Raw genomic sequence first — 24,709 nt, forward strand, 5'->3', positions numbered from 1 at the left:
CGCTAGGGGGCAGCAGATACCTCCGCAGGAAGCGCACGCCAGCATGAATAAGATGCTAAGTAAATAATCCTGCTCCTTCTGTTTGTTTTGTTGTTTTTTTGGTAGCATTTTTCCAGCGCGACTGTCTTCGGTGTTTTCCAAAATAGAGGGGAAACCAGCCGCAGCCTGTTGAGATGCGAACGGGCCCGAAAGTATGTAACGTGCAGGTAATTTCCAGCGCTTTAACCCGCGGGGTCAGCGCTGCTTCACAGTGAAATCCGCCAACGTCGCGCTGCGGCCGCAGAGGAGTGAGACGAGCCGCCGGAGTGAATGAAGCGCCGCCTGACGCCGATCGCGTCCCGAGTGGAAAAACACAGCGAGCAGCTGGAAACGGGTCCACGGGAGCAAGTTGCACGGATTCCACGCGTCCAACAGCTCGCCGCAATGATAGTTTTTGCGCCGAAGTGGGAGGAGGACGCCTGCAATTTGTAATGTTGAAACATGAGAGAACGGAACCGGGGCGGGTGATGGCACATGGGAGAGGACGGTCCGCGCACGACGGGCTGTAGCGGAAGAAGGGGGGGAGAGAACGGGCTCCGGCGAAGTGGGATGAATGCGAAAAGTGGATCCGTGCTTGTGGACGGAACTCACTGATAGACGGACACGGGCGTGGGCGCAGAGCAGCGTTCCATTTAGCCTCCCATCGGACGGGACTCGTCCCCCTCCACAGACGGAGCCGAGCGTCGGCAGCCTCCGCTCACTGCGGCCAAAATGCCGCGCTGCTCCCTGACAGCGTTCAGTCTTTCGTGGACTTTGTTCCTCTGCAACGTGAACGGCGGCTACGCGCAAGAACCCCAGTAAGTGGCAGCGATGTGTGTGCTGATTCGGCTGCTGTGACTTGTGATCATAATTGCACTGGTCTTTTCGTTATATGTGGCCCAGTGCCTCGATTCTTTGTCATGTGCTGTGTTTGTGAGGATTCATTCAGACTCTTCATTCACTCTTATGTTATTAGACTGGAGCAGGCACAGAAATCACTAGTGCAAACGGAGGCTCTGCTGTTATTTCTCGTGCCTGCTACAGAAATGACACATGTCTGCACATTCAGCAGCGTCCTCCTCCACATCAAGACTGATCAAACAGACCCTTGGCTCTCAGATGCCATCACTCTGCCGTCAGCGTGACGGCTCAATCCTGGCCCTGGGGTTGTGTTGTAGTGAGGAGCTGTAAAGTGTTATTCTGGGGTTTCCCTGCTTGAGGTGAGGAGCGTAGCTCAGTGAGGACAACAACCAGAACTCACAACAGTTCACAAACGCGAGCTGAGGCTGAGACCTCCAGCCATGTGACTGACATTAACTAACTGTTGGGTTCATCTACAAAAGGAGAACGCAAATCCTTCTGGGCACAAACTGGGCAACAACAGTGGGAACCTGACTACACGCAGCCATGTGACTGAAATAAGCACGGCCTCCACCACCTGATCCATGCTCATCCAAGTGCTGGTTAAACGCGGTGTAGATCAAACGCGCGGACTCAATTTCCTCGTATTATCTTCTCCCCCCGAAGCCTTATTTTCCATGGGATTTTCTCATGACTCTCCCTCTCGGGAACCGCAGTTGCCTCCGGCCGTAATGCTGCGGCGCCGTAATTCCAACCACCTGATCGTCTCAGGCACGGTCGGGTTCAAGGCCGTGCTCGCTGCTCATTCGTGTGATCTTCATTTGAGTTTGTGGTGGATGAGCAGGTCCGAGTGCAGGAGCACGGAGAGGATGAGGATGGAGTGCACGATGGCGATGACGAGCGCCGTGACCTCCGCTCCACGCTCCTGAACCACGTCGGTGGTTTTATTTTGAAAGCGACACCAAAGCTCTGTTACAGCTACGGGACCACCCACAGGAGCAGGAAGCTAATTGGCAATTAAACCCCATCGTTCCGCACGCATCCGAGAGGAGGGCGCCTGTTTGGATGCTGCGTTGTGTGCGTGAGGGTCAGGGGAAAAATTAGACACGGGGAGTGAGAGAGGAACGCAAATGTGTACGTTACTCACCTACAATGAATCATGGGAAAGCGCTTCAGTGCTTGATTTGATTAAAATAAGCACCGGCAAATGAAATTAGTGCTTGCTCTCAACCGCTAAACAGCGACGCAGCGGATGTTTATTCATATTCGCCATGTGTTTACCCTATGCGCGCCTGACCTTTGACCTGGCGTGTCTCGCTCGCCCCTCCTTTTCTCTCTCTCTCCCGCAGAGGCTACCTGGTGGCGGCGCCGTCCGTGTTCCGCGCCGGCGTGGAGGAGCGCGTGAGCGTCACCATCTTCGGCGCCGCGGCGGAGACCCGCGTGCAGGCGCAGCTCTCGGTGAAGGGCCAGGCGGTCGCCCACGGCAACGGCGCCGTGTTCGGTGAGCGACGCGGTTACGCGTGCACTCGCATGGCTTTCGGGGGGAGCAACGGTTCAGCCACGAGAGATGCGGTCGCCACGCGGGCAAACGCGTGCATCGATTAGAGCGCAAACAGAGCCTGAGGCTTTTCTGGACACTGTCAAAGAGCGGAGGCATCGGATGAGCCCATCCCGTCAGCCTCGTGGTGTAAACACTGCATGACTTGTTTGACAGCACATGAATAAACGCTGCATGGAGTGGCATGGAGACGTTTAGCAGCTGGACGTGCAGACAAACCCGGCCTCACGGCTCCAGCACACACTCACGCCTCTCCTTCTTCCATTCGCAGACAAAGGCACCGTCACGCTCAAGGTGAGTCCGTCCGGTCGCCGCCGCCGCCGTCGCCGTCGCGTGCACGCTGCTTCCACATGTCTCGCGTGCGCGGCCATGTTTCGCCGGTGACAGCTGCACAGTAGTGGAGCCTCTCGTCCTTCGTGTGTGCATTCCTCAGGCAACATGCAAATCAACACTAACGCTGTTTGTAATGCAACATCTGTCTCTGCTCACTGGTTGGGAATAAGGTAACGGCCTGCGTGTAATATGCAACAGCTGTTGACGTGCATGTATGGTCTGCCGCCCCCGTAGGCTGGAGTAGATCAATCCAGTATGCACGACTCCATTCTTCCCTCCGTCCGTCTCTCACTCCCCTCCCTGTAACCTCCGCCCTCATTCTCGTGAAATACGGTCATGTGCAGTGCGCTGTGTTATAGTTTGGCATCTTCCTCTGCTGTTTCTCTGTAACTCACTTGTTGCCCAGTAGCGCTGAACGCCGGGCCTGCTTCTCTGTCACCGCTGCGTTTGCTTGTGTGTGGCACCAGGTTCCCTCCGGACTCCGAGGCCAGGCTCAGCTGAAGGTGTGGGGGAACCGTCATCTGACGGAGGGCGGCTACATCTTCCACAACCACACCACCGTCACGGTGGAGAGCAAGGGCACGGCCGTCTTCATCCAGACGGACAAGCCGGTCTACAAGCCCACACACAAAGGTTCCCATCTGCTAATACAATGTGTGTGCAGCTCAAAATGAACAGCTCGTGAACAGCTCTGTTCCCTCTGTGTCTCTAGTGCTTCTGAACGTCTACACGGTCACCGCTGACCTGAGGCCAGTGAACGAGGAGGTAATGGATGAAGTTCACGTTCAGCACATGCACCTAAAGATGCTAAACAAGTCCAAACACACTACAGGCTCAGTGGGTGGGATCTGTTTCATAATCAGCAGTTAATTATGTAACACAAATAGAAATCCAGCATGTTTACATCATTTATTTAACATGTTTAGTACAAACATTGCGTCTACTGTGTAATAGAAGATACTGAGGCACCTTTTTACAGAAGCAAACGCTGGATTGATGTCTTGGAATGTTAGCAAGGGCTCCAAACGTATTGTGCAACTGTGTCCGACAGACAGTTTATTGATGTTTGCGGCCGTAAAGGCCTCCTGCTGTTAAAGGGCATCGGCGCATGAGGAGAGCAGGATGAGGAAGCGGGGACGCGTCATAGGATGATCCTGTCGAGGCCTCACGCTGCGCACACGTACACTTTCTAACCGCTTCTTGTCTTTCCCTGCAGATGGAGGCCTATGTTTTGGTGAGTGGAGGTTGGCAGGACCACCCAGTGCCGGCAGAGCCAAGGTCGGGGGGGGGTGGCAATTTTAGTTCCCAGCCTGGTTGGAGATTACAGAGCAGAAGTCAGAGCAGCTCACCTAGATAACAGTCCTCTTTGAACCCGGAGTCAGGATAAACAACATGAAAGGAACCTCCTCTCGTCTCTGTCCTTCTAATCCTCCCTCACAAACACACTCTGGTTTCCTTTTCTGCATCCACAGACTGTGATTCTCTACATGCAAAACTATTTTGTAAATTGGCTGGAAGGTGAGCTACTTTAATATTGTTTTTTTCAGGATCCAAGAGGATCCAGGATGATCCAGTGGAGAAGCCTCAAACCCATCTGCTGTGGTAACACACTGCTCTTGCAATAGATTTGCATCGTCTCTATGAAGCCAAGGTGCTGAGTGGTTCGTCTCGCTCCCTCTCTCTCTCCCTCCCTCTCCCGCTCTCTCTCTCTCTCCCTCTCTCTCTGTCTCTCTCTCTCCCTCCCTCTCTCTCTCTCTCTCTCTCTCTCGCCCTCTCCCTCTCGCCCTCCCTCTCTCTCTCTCTCTCACCCTCTCTCTCTCCCTCTCTCTCTCTCTCGCCCTCTCTCTCTCTCTTCCAGGGGTTGTAAACATGAGTTTCCCTCTGTCTGACCAGCCTGTGTTTGGAGTGTGGTTTGTCTTTGTGGAGGTGCAGGGCCACACATACAACACGTCTTTCGAAGTGCAGAAATACGGTAACTCGCTCTCCTCGAACAATTATACAGTTTAGGTCCAAACCATCCCGATGTCATTATGCAGTCATTTTGTTCTACCTCCCTTCCAGTGATGCCCAAGTTTGAGCTGGTGATTGATGCACCTCGCTACATCCGGGACCTGAGCTCATGTGAGAAGGCCACAGTGAGGGCCAGGTTAGTCTCGTTCACTGTGGGCGGGTCTTCGGATTGTCTGTAACTGTATTTTCATGCAGAGGTGCTGACATGTTGTTTAGGTACACGTTTGGGAAACCGGTGGCAGGAAAGTTGACGGTGAACATGACGGTGAATGGGGTGGGCTACTACAGGCATGAGATGGGCCACCCTGTGATTAAAAACATGGAGGTCAGTTCACTTCCTGCTCAGCCTTTTCTATAATTTATCCAAAATTTCCAGGCCACCTTGAGAAGATAAATGTAGAATTGTGTTCTACCAGATCACTCCTCTGCTATTCTCAGATCAAAGGTTCTGCAAACTTCAGCATTTGTGTTAAGGACATGATGCCTTTGGATGTAGCTGATCACTTCAGGGGAGCTGTGAATATTTGGGCGACGGTGACCAGCGTCGACGGGAGCCGGCAAACCACATTCGATGACTCCACGCCCGTCCACAAGCAGCTCATCGACATCAAGTACTCCAAGGACACGCGCAAGCAGTTCAAGCCGGGTCTGCCCTACAAAGGGAAGGTGAGTCTGAGCTCCGAGCTGGGTCCGACGGTGACGTCGCGGCCGCTTCGCGACCTCATTGACCTCCTGCCTGCAGATCGAGGTGAGCTTCCCCGACGGGAGCCCCGCGGACGGGGTGCGGGTGCGGGTCAAGGCCGAGCTCACCCCCAAGGACAACGTCTACACCAGCGAGCTGGTTTCCAAGGACGGACAGGCTAACTTTGAGATCCCCTCCATCCCCACTGCTGCCCAGTATGTTTGGCTAGAGGTCAGTGGCTGCAGCGCTGTCCAGATCAATGCAATGAGAGGAGAGCAGAAAAGTAAAACTCTGTCTCGGTTCGGCGCAGACCAAAGTCACGGCTATTGATGGAAGGGCAGTAGGAGATCAGTACCTGCCCAGCTACCTGTCCATCAGCAGCTGGTACTCTCCCAGCAGGTGTCACATCCAGATCCAGAGTCCCAGCTCGGCGCTGGTGGTAAGAGCTGCTCATCATGCATGTACATGGATTCTGCCGAAAGCGGTCACGGCAGCGTGTCTGCGTCTCGCTGTGGCTGCAGGTCGGCCAGGAGGCCGAGCTGGGCCTCAAGTCCACCTGTCCCTGCAACTTCACCCTGCACTACGAGGTGGCGTCCAGGGGAAACATCGTGCTCTCAGGCAAACAGCCGGCCAACGTGACGGCGGCCCATCGGGAGAAGAGGGCCGCAGTCGTCTTCGATAAAAACATCCACACCACCCTCCCTCCTCCCGCCGCCTTCGGTAAACATGCCCACACGCCGCTCGTTGTCAGGCGGTTTGTAGCTGAATATTCCAGCATGAGGCCTGATTGTACGCCTCTATAGCTGCTGACAGGTCCCCTCACCAGGCGCCCTTCTTTGCTTTGCAGACCCCTCCCCCCAGGCTGAGATGGACAGCTGCGTGTCCTACCTCCGCTTTCCCGTCACTCACAGCATGGCGCCGCTCAGCCGCGTGCTGGTCTACTACGTGCGGGAGAGCGGCGAGGGCGTCGCGGACGCTCTGCAGGTTCCCATCCAGCCTCACTTCGAGAACCAGGTATGAAATGGTGCGCTCTCTGTTTGCATCTTGGAGCCGGGCCCAAGTATCCGTACACCAGCTCTGTCCACAGTGTAACGTCTGTAAACAAACAGCTGTGTTGGCCTCGGAGTGATCCCCAGTTCCTGCCTGCATTAGGTGGAGTTAACTCCCTGAAGTATTTACAGCTCCCTGGTATGCCATTACAACACTGTGTGTGTGTGTGTGTGTGTGTGTGTGTGTGTGTGTGTGTGTGTGTGTGTGTGTGTGTGTGTGTGTGTGTGTGTGTGTGTGTGTGTGTGTGTGTGTGTGTGTGTGTGTGTGTGTGGATGACAGCTTACAGAGTGGTGACAGCAGCACAGCAGAGAGAACACATTAATGCACATTAATATTGGATGATATTAAACGTTCGTGCGTGTGTGTGTGTGGTGGATAAAATGGAGGGAACGGAGGGAGTTCTCTTAAAGTCCTGATGCGTAGCCCACCGTGCGTGTGCCATTTGCAGGTGTCTGTGTCTCTGTCGTCCAACGAGTCCATGCCTGGAGACCCGCTGACCCTGCGCGTCCGAGGAGAGAGAGGCTCCTGTGTGTGTGTGGCCACTGTGGATAAGAGTCTCTACCTCATAAAGCCTGACTTCCACCTCAGTCCCGACACGGTTGGTTTCATGTGCAGGGCTCATGTTTTACATCGACACTACGTGACCGTTTACTGATAGAACCTCAGAGCCCGTCCTTTTCTCTGCTTCACCTGTGCAGGTGTTCAAAGAGCTTGCGGACTTCGACGTCTCCGATGCCTTCGGCGTTCCCAGGGACGACGGCCATTACTGGTGGCCGGGGCTGTCGTCGCGGAGACGCAGGCGCTCCTCCGTGTTCCCGTGGCACTGGGACATCACCAAGGACGCCCGCTTCGCTTTCACAGTGAGAACACGGGCGCAATGAGCAGGAGCTCGGCGTCTGCCCGTGTTTCACCTGTCGTGTGCTTCACACAGGAAACGGGTCTGGTCGTGATGACGGACGTGGTTAGCTTAAACCACCGGCAGACGGGAGGAATGTACACGGACGAAGCCGTTCCTGCCTTTCAGCCGCACACCTCCACCGTGGTGGCTGCGACGCACACTCGCCCCACAGCCAGGTTGGTTGTGGGCTGACCTCAGTTCACAGACTACTCCTTTAATGTAAAACGAGGCATTAACGGTGCATGTTTGAGCTTTGGGTTGGATGTTCACCTGTGGATGTGAATATAAAAGCTATGCACTGTTTATTCAAGTAGTTGATGAAAATGTAATCTGGGACTGGACCACACACAGTTCTATGGGTATGTCCTCCTCTGAAAACAATGACTTCAAAACCAAGCCCATGAGAGCGCAGTAATGACTTCATGATCCCAGCAATGAGAAACCAGTCATATACATTTCAGTATTTCTCACGCTTGGGTTGAACAATGTCTCTAAAATGACTAATAGTCAACTAGAAAAACATGACAAAATAAATGAGTTTAGTTAGCGTGTCTTTATTTAATGTCCACATTCCTCGTTGCCATGGATACCTCCCCTTCCAGTGATGAACATTAAACACATGACGTGACTGAGAGGATGTCAGTGTGGAATTCAGAATAATACATTTTCCAATTATGGTGTTGTTTTATTGTGAGCAGCTGAAGCCTTTTATTGATGTCAGCTTGTGTTTTGGTTGCAGAGCGGAGAAGCGGAGGCGAACGTTTTTCCCAGAGACTTGGGTGTGGCACTGCCTGCGCGTCAGGTAAAGAAATACTCCCCCGTCACGCGTGGGTCTGTTGAGCGGACGTCAGGTGGGCCTCAGCGTCCACGCCTACGCGGGGATCGGTCCGGTTTCAAAAGGATGGAGCAGGCGATGAGCGGGGAAGACGAATGGGGGGTGCAAAGGTTGAATGTGTGTGAGAAGAGGGGAGCTCTCTGCGTTCCCCTCGTCTGGGTGTGAATGCGCCTCTTAAACCGGGCCTTGGAAGCGGCCGCCGCCTTCTCAGCAGCTCCCTCCGTTCATTTTCAGCCAGTGTAAATGAACTGCCCTTAGATTTCCATGCGCCTGATTCCTTTGGATGGAACTTCAGCGCGGCCTAATTTCCTGTGCACTGCAAAGCCCCGAGTGTAGTGGGGGACTCTGATCAAAAGGAAGCGTGTGCATGCAGGTTTTCCAGTTTATTATGGCCTGATCCGTTTTGCCAAGAGCAACACGGAATGTGCGCTGCCAGCGATGACCTCAGCGCGTTCCGTGGGTAGAAACCCACCGGGTCAGCACCCGACCGTCCCTCACATCTGCCCGAGCGTGTTTGCTGTGGTTACTCTGGTGCAGGTGTTGCTGTTGACACAGGTGTTTCCTCGGGCCCCGACTTTTTATTGCCCGCGTGACGGGATGCAAAATCCTCCCCTGGCCTTCGCCGCTAAGCTCCGCCTCTGTGTCGACACGTGTCACCGACAGCACGGAAACGGGGGAAGCGGAGCTGCGGCTGGACGTGCCGGACTCCATCACGACGTGGGTGACGGAGGCCGTGGGCCTGTCGGAGGCGGGGGGGCTGGGCCTGTCCAGCAGGTCGGAGCTGCGGGTCTTCAAGCCCTTCTTTGTTGACTTCACGCTGCCCTACAGCCTGATCCGAGGGGAGCAGACCAAGATCCCCCTCACCGTCTACAACTACCTGCCAACCTGCTCCGAGGTAAGATGATGAATGGGTGAATGGTCATGGCACTAATACATGGGCCCAAGCGAAGCACAGGTTTTTATATAAGATGGGAAAGTCTTTGAAGGTCCCTCTCAGCAGTATCTAGGTTTTATGAAGGTCCGTCCTGCGCTCCACACCGATGACATCATCATGTTTGCAGATGAGCCTGTTAAATGGCCCGAGCATGTGCCGTCCTGATGTCACGTTAGGTGAACGTGCAACCCAGAATAGGCTGTTCTTTCATGTCCACCCCGGCAACATGTGATTCCTATATCTCCTGCCTTGTTATTTACGACTTGTGGCGTGTGGATGGAGAACAGTTAAAAGATCCCTCCGCTTCACCGAGCCCTCTGTGAAAGTTGGACGATGGGAGGAACTTAATCCTTCGGGGAGCCTGAGCAGAATGAGTCAGGCAGCATGGAAAATTCACAATGATTTAAAAAGTTCTCCCTCGCTTTCGGGAGCTTTGAGGAGAACACGCTATGCGAGGGAGGGGCGCGCCCGGCAGCAATGACCTCACTGCGTGTCAGAGGAGATGGACGGCCTCTGACCGGCGCCCGCTCCCTCTCCTCCCGCAGGTTCACGTCAAAGTCTCCGTCCCCAGAGGCGTCCGCTTCGTCGGCCACCCCGGGAAGCACCTCACCAGGAAGAAGTGCGTCGCCCCCGGAGAGGCCGCGTCCACGTCCATCGTTCTGTCTTTCACTGAGCTGGGATCTGCCAACATCACAGGTGGAGTTCCATAAACCACTTATATTCTATTTTTATATTATTATCTAAAGTCTGCGTTGCACTGTGGAGTCATGTGTCATTATAATAGAATTAAATAGTGTTAATACATTAATATTCATTCTGACATAGTCCTGAATAATGGAAACAGCATTGTTTGAATTCTTAAGTCAGCTGACACTGAACAATAGTGGCCTTTCACCAGCGCGTCAGTCCCCTGCTGTCGTCCCCCTGGAGGACGGCCTCTGCTCTGCCTCTGCGGGGCCGATCTGCTCACCCACCTAGAGTTACAAACAGCCCCCTCCAGAGAGCACGGGGACAAAGGCGCCGAGCAGCAGGGGAGCGAGCGCGCCGCTCTGTGACACTCAGTGGCATGTTGATGAGTCTGCAGGTCACCGGCGGCCAATGGGCCCCCCGCGGCCCCCCGTGGCCCCCCGCGGCCCCCCGCGGCCCCCCACGGCCCCGCTCCTAGTCCCCGAGCCACCGTGTTTCCCTCTCAGTACACACGCACAAAGAGACGCCGCTGGCACGCGGCCACGTTTCCACTGTCTCCGCGGCCGGAGCTCTTACGCACACGCTTGTCCCGCGTAACGCATGCGATGGGAGTCCGCCGCGTGATGCCGGGAGGAGGTGGCGCCATGATTTGTGACCTCGCAAACACAAGTTAGCGTTTTCACCAAGTCTCTTTATACTTGTTACTATGGTGATGCTAATTGGTTATAAACCACCACAGCACTGGAAACACAGGGATGACATAATTGTAATGTTTGTCTTTGTAAATAACGAGTCTGATATTATGAACACCGATATTACTACTACTAGACAAGGATGTAGCCAATAATGAAGGGGTATTGTAACATTCATACAATGTATTAGGACAACCAGGTGTGATATAGAGTTTGTTCTTGAAGGTGCAGCTTCATCAGTAGAACCAAAACTGTTTCCTCCCCAATTACAGCTCGAGCGATTGCCTACAGTGAACCCAGCTGCTGTTCAGACGGACTTGGGACCAGCAAAGCAGCCAATGACGTGGAGGACAGAAGAAGCCCGACCGGGCTGGATCACGTCCGCAGGACCGTTCTGGTGGAGGTAGGACTGCTAATGGACGGTTTATATTTTAGTCATTTTTTCAGCATCTTTTGGGGAAATACCCACTCGTCTTTTTCATTTTATTAATTGGTTTGACTTTCTTGTGGGTTCCTGGCCGGTGATTTTGCCCTGTGCAGCCTGAAGGCCTTCCCAGAGAATACACCTACAGCGTCTTCTTCTGTCCCAACGGTTAGTGCACATACGGTTTCCTGTATTGTAATGCAAACGGTTTAACTAGTGCAGTGCGCGTGCTACACAGTATGATTTCATTTGCCAGAGAGGATCCACATTTCCACCCCAAACAAGTATGAGTACCAGTATGTGAAAAAGCCTGCCAGGATGAGCCAGTTCCAGGTGGCCGTGAAGACCCACAACGACGCCCACTTCGCCCTCTCTGCCAGTCCCCACGACAGCGCAGAGATGCTAGAAGTGGTCCTGGGGGGGCGGCAGAACACCCGCTCCTGGATCTCGGTGGGTAAGATGGGCGAGCCCCTCGTCAGCGCCGCCACCCCCGGCATCCTCTCCTGGGACGAGTTCCGCAGCTTCTGGATCAGCTGGAAAGGGGGCGCGGTGCAGGTGAGGGAGCGAGTGCTCAGATGTTCACCGCACGTCACCGTGCGGCAGATCTGAGATCAGGTCACCAGACAGAACTCGGCCTCGGGTCTCGGTGTTAGCGGGACTGGCGCCACATTTACGGGCACGCCTTCCTGTAAGGTCGCGCTTAACGGGTCCATGAGGGCGCTCTGTGATCCGTGGCCCGGTGCTCGCGTGGCGCTCTCTGGCTGCACCGCTGGTCCTGAGGCTAATGCATCAGGACCAGTCACCAACACCAGTTGAGAGCCTGCAGAGCAATGCATGTTACAGCAGCAGAAGTCAAGTGTGGGGCTCAGGCCGTGGTTGAATGATAACCACAGTTGAGTTTGGTTTCATCTCTATGTGGATGATCTAAATGTGTTCGCCCGTTCTCCAGGTTGGACACGGTTCACATCCATCCAATGAATCTGTGATTCTTCACTGGAGCGGCCAGATCCCCGGACAGGTTTGACTCACGGAAGATGCGTATTCACCAACTGCCGCTTCTGGACTCTGTAGCTTTAAAAGCAATCGTGTGCTTTTCCATCAAGGTGCATCACATAGGCTTCTCAACGGGATGGGGCTCAGTTGGAGAATTTAAAATCTGGAGGAAGGAAGACTCCGAGGAGAACCACAATGAGGCCTTCACTCTGGGAGTTCCACACAACATGGTCCCCGGATCCGAGAGGGCCACCGCATTCATGATAGGTAGGGGTTTTTACAGGCATCTTCATGGGCAGCGTGCGATTGATGATCCCATCAGGTCTGAGGCACATTGCACTTCTTCTTTGAATGCATCTTGTTCAGGGGACGTGATGGGGCCAACGCTGAACAACCTGGACAAGCTGCTGCGGCTGCCCTTCGGGTGCGGCGAGCAGAACATGATCCACTTCGCCCCCAACGTCTTTGTCCTCAAGTACCTCCAGAAGACCCGGCAGCTGAGCCCCGACGTGGAGAGAGAGGCGACGGACTACCTGCTGCAAGGTGAGGAAGCTGCGTCCTGTTCCCTCCATGTGCTCCATGTGCTGATCCGTGGGCCAAACGTTTAGCGCCGCCACCTCCTCCTCGAGCTTCACGCTGGGGAGCAAACGCATGGACACCTTTGAAGTTCCTCAGCTGGATCTTCTGTCTTCACTTTGTGCAGATGGTCTGGATTTTACCCCCTGGTGTACACACACACACACACACACACACACACACACGCTAGTATGTTCAAGTATGGAAGTAATTTGGGTCATTTGGAGGAAGTGTTGTTGCTGAAGGTGCCCTCCTTGCTCCTCATTCCTCTCCTGCCCAGGCTACCAGAGGCAGCTGACTTACAAACGGCAGGACGGCTCCTACAGCGCCTTCGGGGAGAGGGATTCCTCTGGCAGCATGTGGTGAGTCCCTGTGGGTGTATGTGTGGAGGTTTACTCCTACCAGCCTAATGCTTAGCTGCAGCCACAGTCGGGGGCTCTATCCGGAGCATAGGTTACAGGCCAGCATTTTATCAGCATCTCGGTGCGCGGTGCTCACATGAATCCGCTCGCTGGCGCATTTTTTCCCCTCGCTGTGTTTACTCCATGTTGACACTCCCTGGGGGCGGGCGGGCGGCGCTGTCTCGTAATGTTTGGAAAGCTGAAATCAATGCTCTCCGCAGGGAGCTCCTCTGCTCTGCTCACGTTCTGGGGCCGGCGTGCAGACCTCTGTGTGAGTTATGGGCCGAGGCGGTTGTTGTGATGTGCAATGGACGTGGCGCTGCGAAACAGCAGCAATGACAGCGAACCGTGAACAATGCGTAGAACTGGATCCTGAGGTGCTGTAGGCAACAGTGCGCTCCACCGATTGGCTACTTCGGCCCAGACAAGCTATGAACGTCATTAACGGGGTTAAAAGTTGTCCGGAGCCACTTCACCAAACGCTCCTTTGGCCTCTTTGTGACATCGCCTTGCAAACAGAAGTGGTGAGTGCTGCTCAATGACTCACTACCCGTGTGTCGCTGCCGTGGAAAGCTTGAACTCTGCCCCGGCGACCACGGGAGGATGTGAGGATGTAACACGCAGCGTTCGGAGTTTTCCTTGGCTCCGGAGGCAACCGGCGTGGGCTGCGGGCTCCAGGACCGTCGGGAACCGTCTAGTAAAACTTGCATCAGACACATTATGAATCCATCAGCGACACGTTCGCTCCAAAACAAGCGGAACTTTCTCCAGGGTTCACGGGCGGAGCAGCGCAGTTACTGAGCGGCCGCAGCGCCGCGTTAATGCACCGCAGCCCGTGCGGAAGTTGACGGGATCAAACGAGATAATTGCGCCTAACGGCAAATGCCGGCGGTGAGGGCGTGCGCGCTGATGCCAGGGCGGCGCCGCACGGAGCGCTCGGAGCTCCCCGGCTCCACGCTTCCAGCCCAAACGTGTGGTTGCTGCTGAACCGGCGGAGGAGGAAAACGCTTTTTGAAGTGAGGCTTCTCCCCTTTTTATTCCGACTGTCTCGCCCTCTGCATGTTGAGGCTGGCGTGACATTCTGCGTCTGCCCGAACACTCATCCCACAGCAGCAGTAAAATGGGGGCCTGAATGCCAGAGATTGAAACAACTGATATCTGCTGCTAAGATCTATTTCCAATCCTGAGCCAAACTGTCAAGTCGGTGTGTTTCTTCTTTCTTTTTGGACACACGGTCGAGTCAGTGTGTTCACGGCATCGACCTTCAAACACACCCACCTACTGTATGATATTAGAAAGTAATCAGCCACAGGCGAACATTAACAAGAGTCTTGATTTCATTCAATCTAATCCATGATCTCAACTCTAAACCCAACAATTCCTCATTAATATGTTGTCATAATCCTGTTTAAGTCGTGTACCTGCACCTCTGGGCGCTTTTTAAAAACGGCACATCAGCAACTTATCAGTAGTTCGAGGGGGAAAAAGCCTCATGGTCCAACTCATAACATTTGCCTTTGAAGTTGATCAGTGCCGCCTCTAACGCGGAGCACGCCCATGTATTGTCTTGAAAAGAATTCCCTCAGATGTAGCGTTTGAAGTATGGCGCTGGGATAAGGGGAGCTCAGAGCGGGGATTTGGGAGCGAGAGGTCTGAAACGAGGAGAAAGGGAAAATAAAGAGGACGGGGCCGAATGTGGAGAGGACGTCTGCAGCCGAGGGCCAAGTGGTGGAAGTGAGCGCTTCCAGTGCTTCCTTCCTTCCCACAGCGACGGCCTGTTCACTCCCACTCGTCCTCCCCGGGGTCCGACACTCCATTAGCTGACATTGAAAACAAGCGCGCCGCTCTGACCTTAGCCCCGTCTCCAGGGAGGCACGAGCCGGAGCAGACCTCACGTTTGCTGCCGGGAAGGCAGTTTCCCTTTTTCCATCTCGTCCGAGTGCATCTGTTTGTTCAGTCGTCCTCCTGCGTCGCGTGTGGTCCCTTCACGGTCGCCAGCGAACCGCGTCCTCGCGCCTCAGTTGTGGCCACGGGTGCCGTAGAGGAATGCGGCTCGCGGCTGCGGCCTGTGAGAGGCCTGTCATTTGGGGACGGCTGCGTGATAAAAGACCCCCCCCCCCCCCTCGGACGCCTCCAGGTCTGCGTGAGCCTCGCAGTGACGTGCTCCGCTTCGCATTCTTCGGACCGTGTGCAGAGGCTGATCAGACCCGGCTGCACCCCCGCCTCCTTCCTCGTGCCCTCGCTTTGACGTTTTGATCAGATCCACGTCTACATACCAGCTCCCCCTCCGTCCACACGCTCTGTTGACAGAACGAGCCTGTTGAACAGCTTGATAGTGACCGTAAGTATTTTTCAGCAGCTTTTGATCCCTCTCCTCTCATTTGTCCCCCCCCCCATTCTTCCTGAAGGCTGACCGCGTTTGTTCTGAAGTCCTTCGCTCAGTCTCGCGGCTTCATCTTCATCGATCCGGAGGAGCTGCGTGCAGCCAAGTCCTGGCTCATCGGGCATCAGTGGGACGACGGCTCCTTCCCCGCCGTGGGCCGCATCCTCAATAAAGACCTGCAGGTACTGTAGGTCTGTGACAGGGCGGAGGTGTGACTGCTGCAGCCGTTCACATCTGAATCTTATAGTGGACTTCATTTAAAGCCCGAATGTTAGAGATGTGATGGAGGCGTGTGTGTTGTTCCACAGGGAGGGATTCACGGGAAGATCTCACTCACAGCTTATGTGGTAGCAGCTCTGCTGGAAACAGGCATAAACACAGAGGTAAGAAGTCCAGCACAACTGCTTCTCTCTCTGTTTAGAGGCGCTCAGCGTGTGAAACCTTAACTAATCTGCATCTAAGTCCTCTTTGTCATCCAGAGCTGCCCTGTGTGTGTGTGTGTGTGTGTGTGTGTGTGTGTGTGTGTGTGTGTGTGTGTGTGTGTGTGTGTGTGTGTGTGTGTGTGTGTGTGTGTGTGTGTGTGTGTGTGTGTGTGTGTGTGTGTGTGTGTAGCCTGTGTAGCCCGTCCCACCAGTCATGTGTGGACATATCGCTGCATTCCTACTCGCTGTGGAGAAGGATGTGCTGACAGTCAGCCTCCTCACATTTGTTATGCCCCAGCGCTGCTCATCAAATATCTAATCACTTTTTGCACCTCATCAAAAGATTTAGGCAGACGTGCAGAGACAATCAGGTTCTGTGAAGACACCTCGGCCGCATTCCATTCCCTCATTCCCCCTCGGCTCTGCTCTCCGTTAGTCTCTCCCTGACGGCCACTTCATTTAATGGACGTCTTCGTTGGCATCTCGCGTTGTTTCTGTCCCAGTGCTGTCGTAGTTGACTTTGTTCTGGTGTTTCCATCCATCTGTCCCCGCGCTCCTTTTGCTTTCTGTTCTAACTGGATTCTTCGGAGAACTTCCCCTTTTTTTCCTTCGCATCAAAGCTGAACATCTGCCCCCTTGCCCCGTTTTACTTAATTAAAAGTTGACTGCTGCAGTGACGGCGAGTGGCTGCGCTGCCCTGTCATCTCATGGACGCGAGGGAGGATGAAAGTCAGCGCTCTCAACTTTTTAATGGCCAAAATGAGCATTCATTAGAATATTTAGTGTTTTGCTCAGCGTCTGAACGGTTGAACCTGAAGGAGATGACGGTGACGTTACAGCACATCTGCTCGTAAAGGTCATACTTGAAGCTTCCCCGTGACCAAGAAGTCACCTCCAGATTAAGATGTTATCACGTACAACAAAGCTGGCCAATTTATTCTTTGCAGACGTTTTTACATTTTTCATATTCAGTTAATTGTGAACTTTGTCCTAGACTTTATTAGCAAAAAGCTGAGGAATTTTACATTATTTACATCAATGCTGAATTAAATCAGATGTCGTTATTTCAACTTCTTTGTCAAAAATGTGTTAACACGCATAGTTATTATATGCAATATGAACTTAGGAGGGGAAATATTTAAAAGAATATGCATAAATGTGTCCAAACATGCAGGAAAGCATCGAAAAACCAACAATGTTGAATTCCCTAGAGAATGTTGTAACAAGGAATCCTTTGCTTGTCCGTGTGTGTCATCAGGAGGAGAAGGTGGCGGTGGCCAAGGCCAAAGACTTCCTGGAGAGCAACACGTACTCGGCCGACGACCCGTACACGTCGGCGCTGTGTGCGTACGCGCTGGCGCTGCTGCGCAGCCCCTACGGCCCGCTGGCCCTGCGCCGCCTCAACCACATGGCCATCACACAAGGTAGCGGCGCTGATCCAGGGTCAGCCTGCGGAGCCGCCCTGCTGGAACCAGCATTAATGGACTACATGTCATTTACATGTACAGATGGACTCACTCACTGGAGTCTGACTGGCAGCACTGTGACGGACGAGGACACGTTCATGGGCTTCAGCGATGGAATCTCCCAGTCGGGTAAAATCCCCAGTAATTCACATTAATTTGCCCTTAAACACGCTGAAACAGGAGTCTTCCTAACGAGTCTGTGGCTGCTGCCAGTGGTGTCGGCCGAGGTGGAGATGACGGCCTACGGGCTTCTTACCTACACGCTCCTGGGGGACGTGGCCTCAGCGCTGCCTGTGGTCAAGTGGCTCTCCCAGCAGAGGAACGCCCTGGGCGGCTTCTCCTCCACGCAGGTACAGTACGCGCCTCTCGCTCCCACTCCCGCGGCGCCGGCGCCGGCGCCGGCGGGTCCGAGCTGACTGTGTGACCCCCCCCGCGGCAGGACACGTGCGTGGCCCTGCAGGCCCTGTCGGAGTACGCCATCCTGTCCTACGTGGGCGGGCTCAACCTCACCATCTCGCTGGCCTCCACCAACCTCGACTTCCAGGAGACCTTCGAACTCAACAGGCAGAACAAGAAGCTGCTTCAGAGCGCCAGGGTGAGCGCACGCACGGAGCGAGACGTGTTTTCATGCAGATGAGCCTCTTTGCGCTGTACAGTAGGTTGTTTGTCTTGGTTGACAACAGTAATTCTCAGTCGCATTAATCCACGAACCCTGGCACCTTTTTATTTGTGCTGATTGATGGGCAGCTATGCACAAGAGCCACACTCTGGCATTAAACATTAATCTCTGTGTTTCCACGTCCGGCTGTTTAGGAGCCAGAACCCGCTTGTGCTGCCAACACAAACCAGGCTTTATTGAGCTGGATTTCCCAAATGTACTTTATTGGTCTGTTGATTTAATGGCTTTATTTTACTGGCCTGTTGGCCCACGCGTTACGAATTTGACGGTGTGGGCATGAACCGGGGCGCGGTGGCGTCACGTTAGCCTCCGCGTGCGGATGTGAAAGTGGCCCCGAGCTGCTGGAGAGGCTCAGGTGAGAGTGCAGCCCGTTCCCTGGGCTCAGCATGTTCCCCCACTGTGATTAGTGGTGTCAGCTTAATTGGGGGCAATTAAGTCGTGCTGGTTAGCAGCCAGGGCGCAGCCAGTGGCAGTTGGGCAGCCTACGGCGTTCATCCCCCTGATAAATGACTCATTCACCTTCCCCCGGCCCCCGGCGCTCTTTGTTTCAGCTCTTTCTTCTGTCCCTTCAGATCCCCAGCATCCCCACAGGCCTGTTTGTGAGCGCCAAAGGAGAAGGCTGCTGCCTCATGCAGGTACTGGAGCACGCACGCGCGCACACGCACACACACACACACACACACACACACACACACACACACACACACACACACACACACACACACACACACGTTGCAACCTTCACCTCACAGCAGGGGAGCGTCCGTTGCTGTCGCCTCATAATGTTCAAGCTCCCCCGTGTGAATTGGAGTAATCTGCTGGAGCGTCGCCAGCTGTTATGTGCCGACCTTTCCTGTTCATTCCTGTGGACCCTCAGACAGGATGCTGTTTGCTGCTGCCTGGTCTCAACACAACAATCCTCCTGCCTATGAAAGAACTGAACTGTTTTCTGGTGATTAATGATATTCCGCCATTGGCCTTGTTGCCCTTTAGTTGGACAATTAAACAAAGTAAAAAATCAAGCACACAGAAGCAGAGGCAGAACCAGATGTTGTGTCCTGCTGTGTAGTTCCTGAAATGCTTTTCTCACCTGGCTTCTACATCAACACATTTACTTTCTTCATGGCTTTCTGTCTTTACCTCCATAAATGTGTTGTCAATACACTCCTCAGCACCTGTGCTCTAATGAAATACAAGTGTGTGGTGGTGTGTTTGTACATGAGATACAGTGCTTGTCTCTTTGTGTCTGTAGATTGATGTGTCTTACAACGTCCCGGACCCGGTCTCCAAGCCAGCCTTCCAGCTCAAGGTGGACCTAAAGGAGTCATTTCAGGAGCCATACCAGCAGTCCTCCTCCTCCTCCTCCTCCTCCTCCTCACCTTCCCGTCATTCCCAGTCGTCCTCGCGCTCTCGGAGCTGCGCTGACAACCGCTCTGAGCTCAACAGGAAGAGGCGCGCTCCAATCGATGACGACGACCCTGCAGCCCATCAGGACAAAATGGACTTCCACCTCTCCCTGGAAGTTTGTGCCCGGTAGAAACACATTCTACTGTACAAATAAAGCAACTGGATCATATGCACCAGCATCACCCCGTCCCCATCTACTCTCCTAGGTGGCTTCATTCAGGCTCCTCCAACATGGCCGTCATAGAAGTTCCAATGATTTCTGGCTTCCAAGCTGACGTTGAAAGCGTGGAGAGGGTATGTGGTCACATTAACACCGCACACTGAGCACAACTGTCAGCTGGATAGATGGTTTGGGTGCAGTTGGACACGTCTACGCTGATATAGAAAGTAAACTGAAGAGCTGGATCCAGATCAGCTCCCCATCAGTGGTTTGCCCCTCATTATGAGGCAGAAACAGGCCGTGGGCTGTGAGAGCCACCTCTCTCACCCCCTGGGAGACGTTAAAGACGTACACGTGGACATGTACACACATACTGCTGCGTGTGTCAGTGGAGTCTTACCTTGGTAGTAACGGATAACAAGCTCACTTTTCACCCCCGCGAGCCTCCTGTGGAGTTTTACTGCCGCCTGCTCCACTGCCACTTACATTCCTCAATTTATGGTGGCAAGCTTGGCGTTTGCACTCACGTCTCGCTCCTTTCGTCAACGGTGTAGTATGAATGATTAGTTCGATGACGGACTAGGAGCTCCCACAGCCGTGGCCTCTTATCACCTAATATAATGAGCTGGTCCAAACTACCCAGAACACAATGTGGCTTTAACATTGGAGCTATGGGAGTTCATGCAGTTTTTTTGTTGAAGGATAGAAGACAAACAATGGCTTTGTAAACAGAGAGCAATTGTGTGTGTGTGTGTGTGTGTGTGTGTGTGTGTGTGTGTGTGTGTGTGTGTGTGTGTGTGTGTGTGTGTGTGTGTGTGTGTGTGTGTGTGTGTGTGTGTGTGTGTGTCAGTGGCGCCAGCTCAGGCTGAGCACCTCATAAACCCCCACTGTCCAAAGGGTGCCACCTTTGACAGCAAGAACAATCTTCCTGTGGGGAACCAGCTCTCCCCGGCCGCTCACTCATTACTCATTCATACGTTCATTGTCTAAAGCGTTCACAAAATACCAGCATAAGCATCTGGTCTCCCCTCTGACTTTCACAAGTAGAGGCCTCGCTGCATACGTTGAACAGCACGTTCCTCACCCAAACCCTCATGTCTGGGTAGAGCATATGGTTTGTGGTCTACATTTAAATGAAGCCCATGTGGAACTCAGAGTGTTAAGTATGATAAATGGGTGCTACTGTACAAGACTCTAAGATGATTGGTATCAGCACGGCTTGTGGAACGATGAAGACACGAGCGAGACATTTCATTACGTTTAACAATGATTACTGGAGGTGGAGCTGTCCACTGTGTTGTGGTGCTGATTACTGTTCGTGTCTGTGTCTACGTTATTGAGGCGTTGTGCTTTTCAGGCGTTGTTTGTTTCCAACGTTGGACCTGAATTTGCCTTCGCTGCCGTGATGTTGCTCTGTCTGTTTCCACACACTGAGCCTCTCCTGCCTGTGTTTACATGAACAGGTGCTGATGGACAAGAGAGTGGGTCTGAAAAGATACGAGCTGAGTGGGAGGAAGGTGCTGTTCTACTTCGATGAGGTCAGTTTGATTCCTCACGGCTGTTTAATCGTGTGTAAAAGCCCACTGCTGTTTGCTGTGGGGAGATTTTAGTTTTTGTGTAAATTCTTATATTTTCACAGGTTTGTATGTCGTTTTTTTGTTTTTGTCACCTCTTCTTAGATCCCTAGTCAGTGCATGACGTGTGTGGCCTTCCAAGCTGTCAGGGAATACATTGTGGGCAAGACAGCACCTGTTCCGGTCAAGATCTATGACTACTACGAACCAGGTGTGCCTCTGATGAATGTTTCAAGTACTGCTCTCTAAAGAGCTTCGCTGCATGAAATACATCTACCTCAGCGTGATTTATGAAGTGGCTTCGTTTTTTTCACGGAAATGGGATTTTTGTTTTTGTGTGTGTGTGTGCGTGTGTGCGTGTGTGCGTGCGTGCGTGCGTGCGTGTGCGCAGCCTTCGAGGCTACCAGGTTTTACAACGTTAGCGAGAGCAGCCCCCTGGCGCGGGAGCTGTGTGACGGACCCACTTGCAATGAGGTGGAGAGTTCGAGCAGCCAGTGGATGGGTGAGCCGCGCGTCGTGTGCATAACGTTCCGTAAAAACATTTTCCTGCGCTCACGACGGCGCCTTGTTTTTGTCTCCGCAGGCTTCGTGCAGGCAAACCAGTGCAACCACGTGTTCGGCTGCCTGGACGAGGAGCGCTTTGAGCGCTGCACGTGCTACAGGGACTGTGGGTTTGACGGGGAGCCCGTCTGTGGGTCGGACGGGCAGGTTTACCAGAACCAGTGTCAGATGGAGGTGTTTGCCTGCCGGAATGGGACACGCATCAAGCAGGTCCCGCTGTCCTATTGTCCCAGGAGTAAGAACCAGTGTCATCACAGATAACTTCATATTAGCCTGTACAATAACTGCCATGTCAGCTTGCCACATATTTATCTATCGGAGTTGTTGTAAGTCTGTGTCCAGTGATCTGAGCTGTGGAAACAGCTGTTCAGGTGTGGAGCTGATTACTGGATGAATTTCGTGAGCACCCCCCCGCTCCCTCTGCTGTATTACAGGGCTCCCTGTAAATGACAGAGTGCTTTTGTTCAGCCCTTTGAAATCCTCGCCACGTTCCTTTTCGATGCGCAGCTCGACAACAAAGGAGCCTTCACGCTGTGAAGCAGATTGGGGAAAAGACATAGACTAACCTTCAGTGGGAAAAGGCCCGGTGATGAATGCATTGGTATCTTTGTGTTTCCAGTGGCCAGCACGGTGGAGGACAGGCAGCCAATACTGAGCCAGGAGACTGAGCAGCTCTCTGTGCCTGGACACACAGGTAACACAGCGGCTGCACCTCACACTCCAAACACACACATTTAGCTTCCGTCCTGCTATCTGCTACTGAATCCATTAGAGCTCAGGGCAGGAAGAGGGAGCGAGGTGAAAGGGCGTGTGGGCGTGTGAGGAAAGACAGCGAAAGAGAGAGCGAGGTTGAAGGGAGACGGGACAAGAAGAAAGTAGATACGTAGGTGGGGTGTGTGGCAGCACGTTCCCCTGCCATCACATCACGTCTACAGTCACTGGGGTAAATAGGCGGATAGATTTCACAGCGCACGCTTGACTGTGGCGCTGCCATGAGCTCAGATCAGCTGCCACTTCCGCCCAGAGACGCAGCCAGAGAATTCCTGATAGGACGTTTGCATGGAGGACGTGGCTGCGCCCGCGGCCCAAGGTCGATGAGCACGCGAGCCGGTATCGATCTGCGGCGCGGTGGTTCGTACGAGCGAGCGAGCTGTGTACAGGTGTGTTTGTGATGTGGCACGGCCTGCGTTGACTTGCCTCCCAGCCTGCAGCTCACAAAGCTGCTCTCAGTCAAAGGTCTCCTCGGTACAAAAGCCAACGCTTCACGCTCACCACAGGAATGTGAGGTTCACACACACACACACGCACCCTGGGGTGATTAGATTGAATAAGTACTGTAGAAACACTGTCATTGTAAACCATTAGAGTGTTGACGACATGCCGCTAAGTGCACTGAGAGTGTAAGAGGTGAAGGCGGAAGAAGCCGAAGCTCTGGAATTAGCTTCCATGTGCAGACTTGTCTTATTAGTGAACATATAGGCTGATGGAGACACAGACATCAGGCTTCATTTCACACATTCTCTATCGTTATGCTCTTTTGGTGGATTTTCCTTTATTTTATTATTTTTTTTGTCACGCGTTTGTCTTGTAAAGAAGCAGTAACAAATAAAAGGGTTTTTGTAGAAGCCTTTAGCGGTAGCATTCCATGGGAGAACGCATACTGAGTGACTAAGGACCCCTACTGTTACTGATGGGATATTACCATTGAAGGCTGTTTAGCAGATAGGAAGTCAAACACCCCACACACTGACTTTCCCTTTAAACCAGATACTGTCATTCAGCCGTTTGCTGTTCACTCAGACCTTCCTCCTTCGTTTGATCATTTTCGTCAGGTGAAGAGGAGCAGGGGTCCATGGCAGAGGTGTCCTATTACTCCTATGAATATGACTCCGATACGGATCCCTTTCTCGCCGACGCGGAGGGAGGGGACCATTACGACCTGTCTGAAGGTGGGGGCTACGCGGGGCAGAAGGAGGCCCTGTCCGATGCCCAAACACCCACACTGGAAACAAGAAGCATCCCTGAACGATGGTACGACCCCCACGGCTGAATGTTGAGCATTGTTCACGTTGTTCGGCCTCACGAGGAACGCTTGTTCTGTTCCCCTGTCGCCCACAGAAAACCTCAGCGAGCGACGCCAAACCCGCCTGAACTGTACATATGTGAATATGCTGGTGAATGGAGAGAGGAGAGCGACCTGGGACTTGTTCAACCTGTCGGGAAGAGATTGTGGAGTCTGGAGAATGAGACTGAAACTTTACGTGAGAGAGTGTGACGTTAGATTAGAGTGGAAGCATTAACATGTTTGTGTGTGGGCTGAATGTGACTGTGTTGTTATTACGGTAGAATCCTCCAGACTGTTCTTTTTCTTCCTCCTATTCATGAATAGGTTCCACAGCGTCTGTTATTCACTGTACTGCCTTTATAATCACTAGAACAAATAATCCAGTATTTATGTTTGTAATTACACCCACTTTAAACAAAATATTTTATGTTTTTCTATCTGTGGTATTTATTTGTAGCTAGAGGACATATAATTTTTACGTTATACTTTTTGCCCCTGTTCTTTCAGCACATGCTATCAAACATTTCTTTCCTTCCATAGCAAGCTGTAACGCAGTTATTGACATGTTTGACGAATCTCTTGCGCTGGAAAAGACATGTGTTCACCATATGCTTTATAGACACATAAGCTGGAACATTTTTCATTCGTGAGATTCCTCTGTTTTGGCGTTTCGCCTTTATTCGACCGCACCGTAGACATCGGTAGGAAACACAAGGGGGGGCGACACGAAGCCCTCGAACCGTGGAGCGCACAGGTCCGGGAGTGGACGCCAGCGTCGCCTTGAGATTTGATTGTACAGTTCATAAGCTATCTCTTGTTACATTTTGATTGGTGAAGCAGTCAACATAAAAAATGAAGTTTTTGAATTCCTGTAAATGGACCAAATTTGGTTAAACTCCTCCCTGGTATCAAATATTGTAGTTTTTAAAGCAAATGAGAATAAAATGTGCGTAGAATCCGGTGTTTGGGTTTGGTGCCTTACATCTTAATATTCTAGCCTGTGTTACTCCTGTCTCACATCCCCGTGTGTCCCTGGGTCA

At 52.9% G+C, this 24,709-nt stretch overlaps 1 protein-coding gene across 1 annotated transcript; it reads left to right on the top strand.

Annotated features, from left to right (window-relative positions):
* Positions 1–24: 24 nt before the first annotated feature.
* On the top strand, positions 25–24,630 carry cpamd8 (C3 and PZP like alpha-2-macroglobulin domain containing 8). Its single transcript, XM_029146505.3, has 44 exons — positions 25–836; positions 2,229–2,380; positions 2,709–2,731; positions 3,238–3,403; positions 3,483–3,535; positions 3,987–4,004; positions 4,318–4,372; positions 4,629–4,742; positions 4,832–4,916; positions 4,997–5,105; positions 5,219–5,446; positions 5,523–5,693; positions 5,773–5,901; positions 5,984–6,182; positions 6,310–6,476; positions 6,961–7,110; positions 7,211–7,372; positions 7,444–7,586; positions 8,150–8,212; positions 8,909–9,140; positions 9,725–9,875; positions 10,831–10,961; positions 11,099–11,150; positions 11,239–11,537; positions 11,932–12,000; positions 12,086–12,242; positions 12,342–12,518; positions 12,832–12,913; positions 15,361–15,517; positions 15,644–15,718; positions 17,016–17,181; positions 17,266–17,352; positions 17,437–17,573; positions 17,663–17,818; positions 18,475–18,537; positions 19,155–19,435; positions 19,516–19,603; positions 20,933–21,007; positions 21,149–21,254; positions 21,435–21,545; positions 21,627–21,839; positions 22,224–22,298; positions 23,437–23,635; positions 23,723–24,630. Coding segments are annotated over exons 1-44 (5,613 nt in total). The 5' UTR covers positions 25–750; the 3' UTR covers positions 23,724–24,630.
* The last annotated feature ends 79 nt before the right edge of the window (positions 24,631–24,709 follow it).

The sequence above is a fragment of the Betta splendens genome, chromosome 4 (assembly GCF_900634795.4).
Source record: "Betta splendens chromosome 4, fBetSpl5.4, whole genome shotgun sequence".
Taxonomy (NCBI): domain Eukaryota; kingdom Metazoa; phylum Chordata; class Actinopteri; order Anabantiformes; family Osphronemidae; genus Betta; species Betta splendens.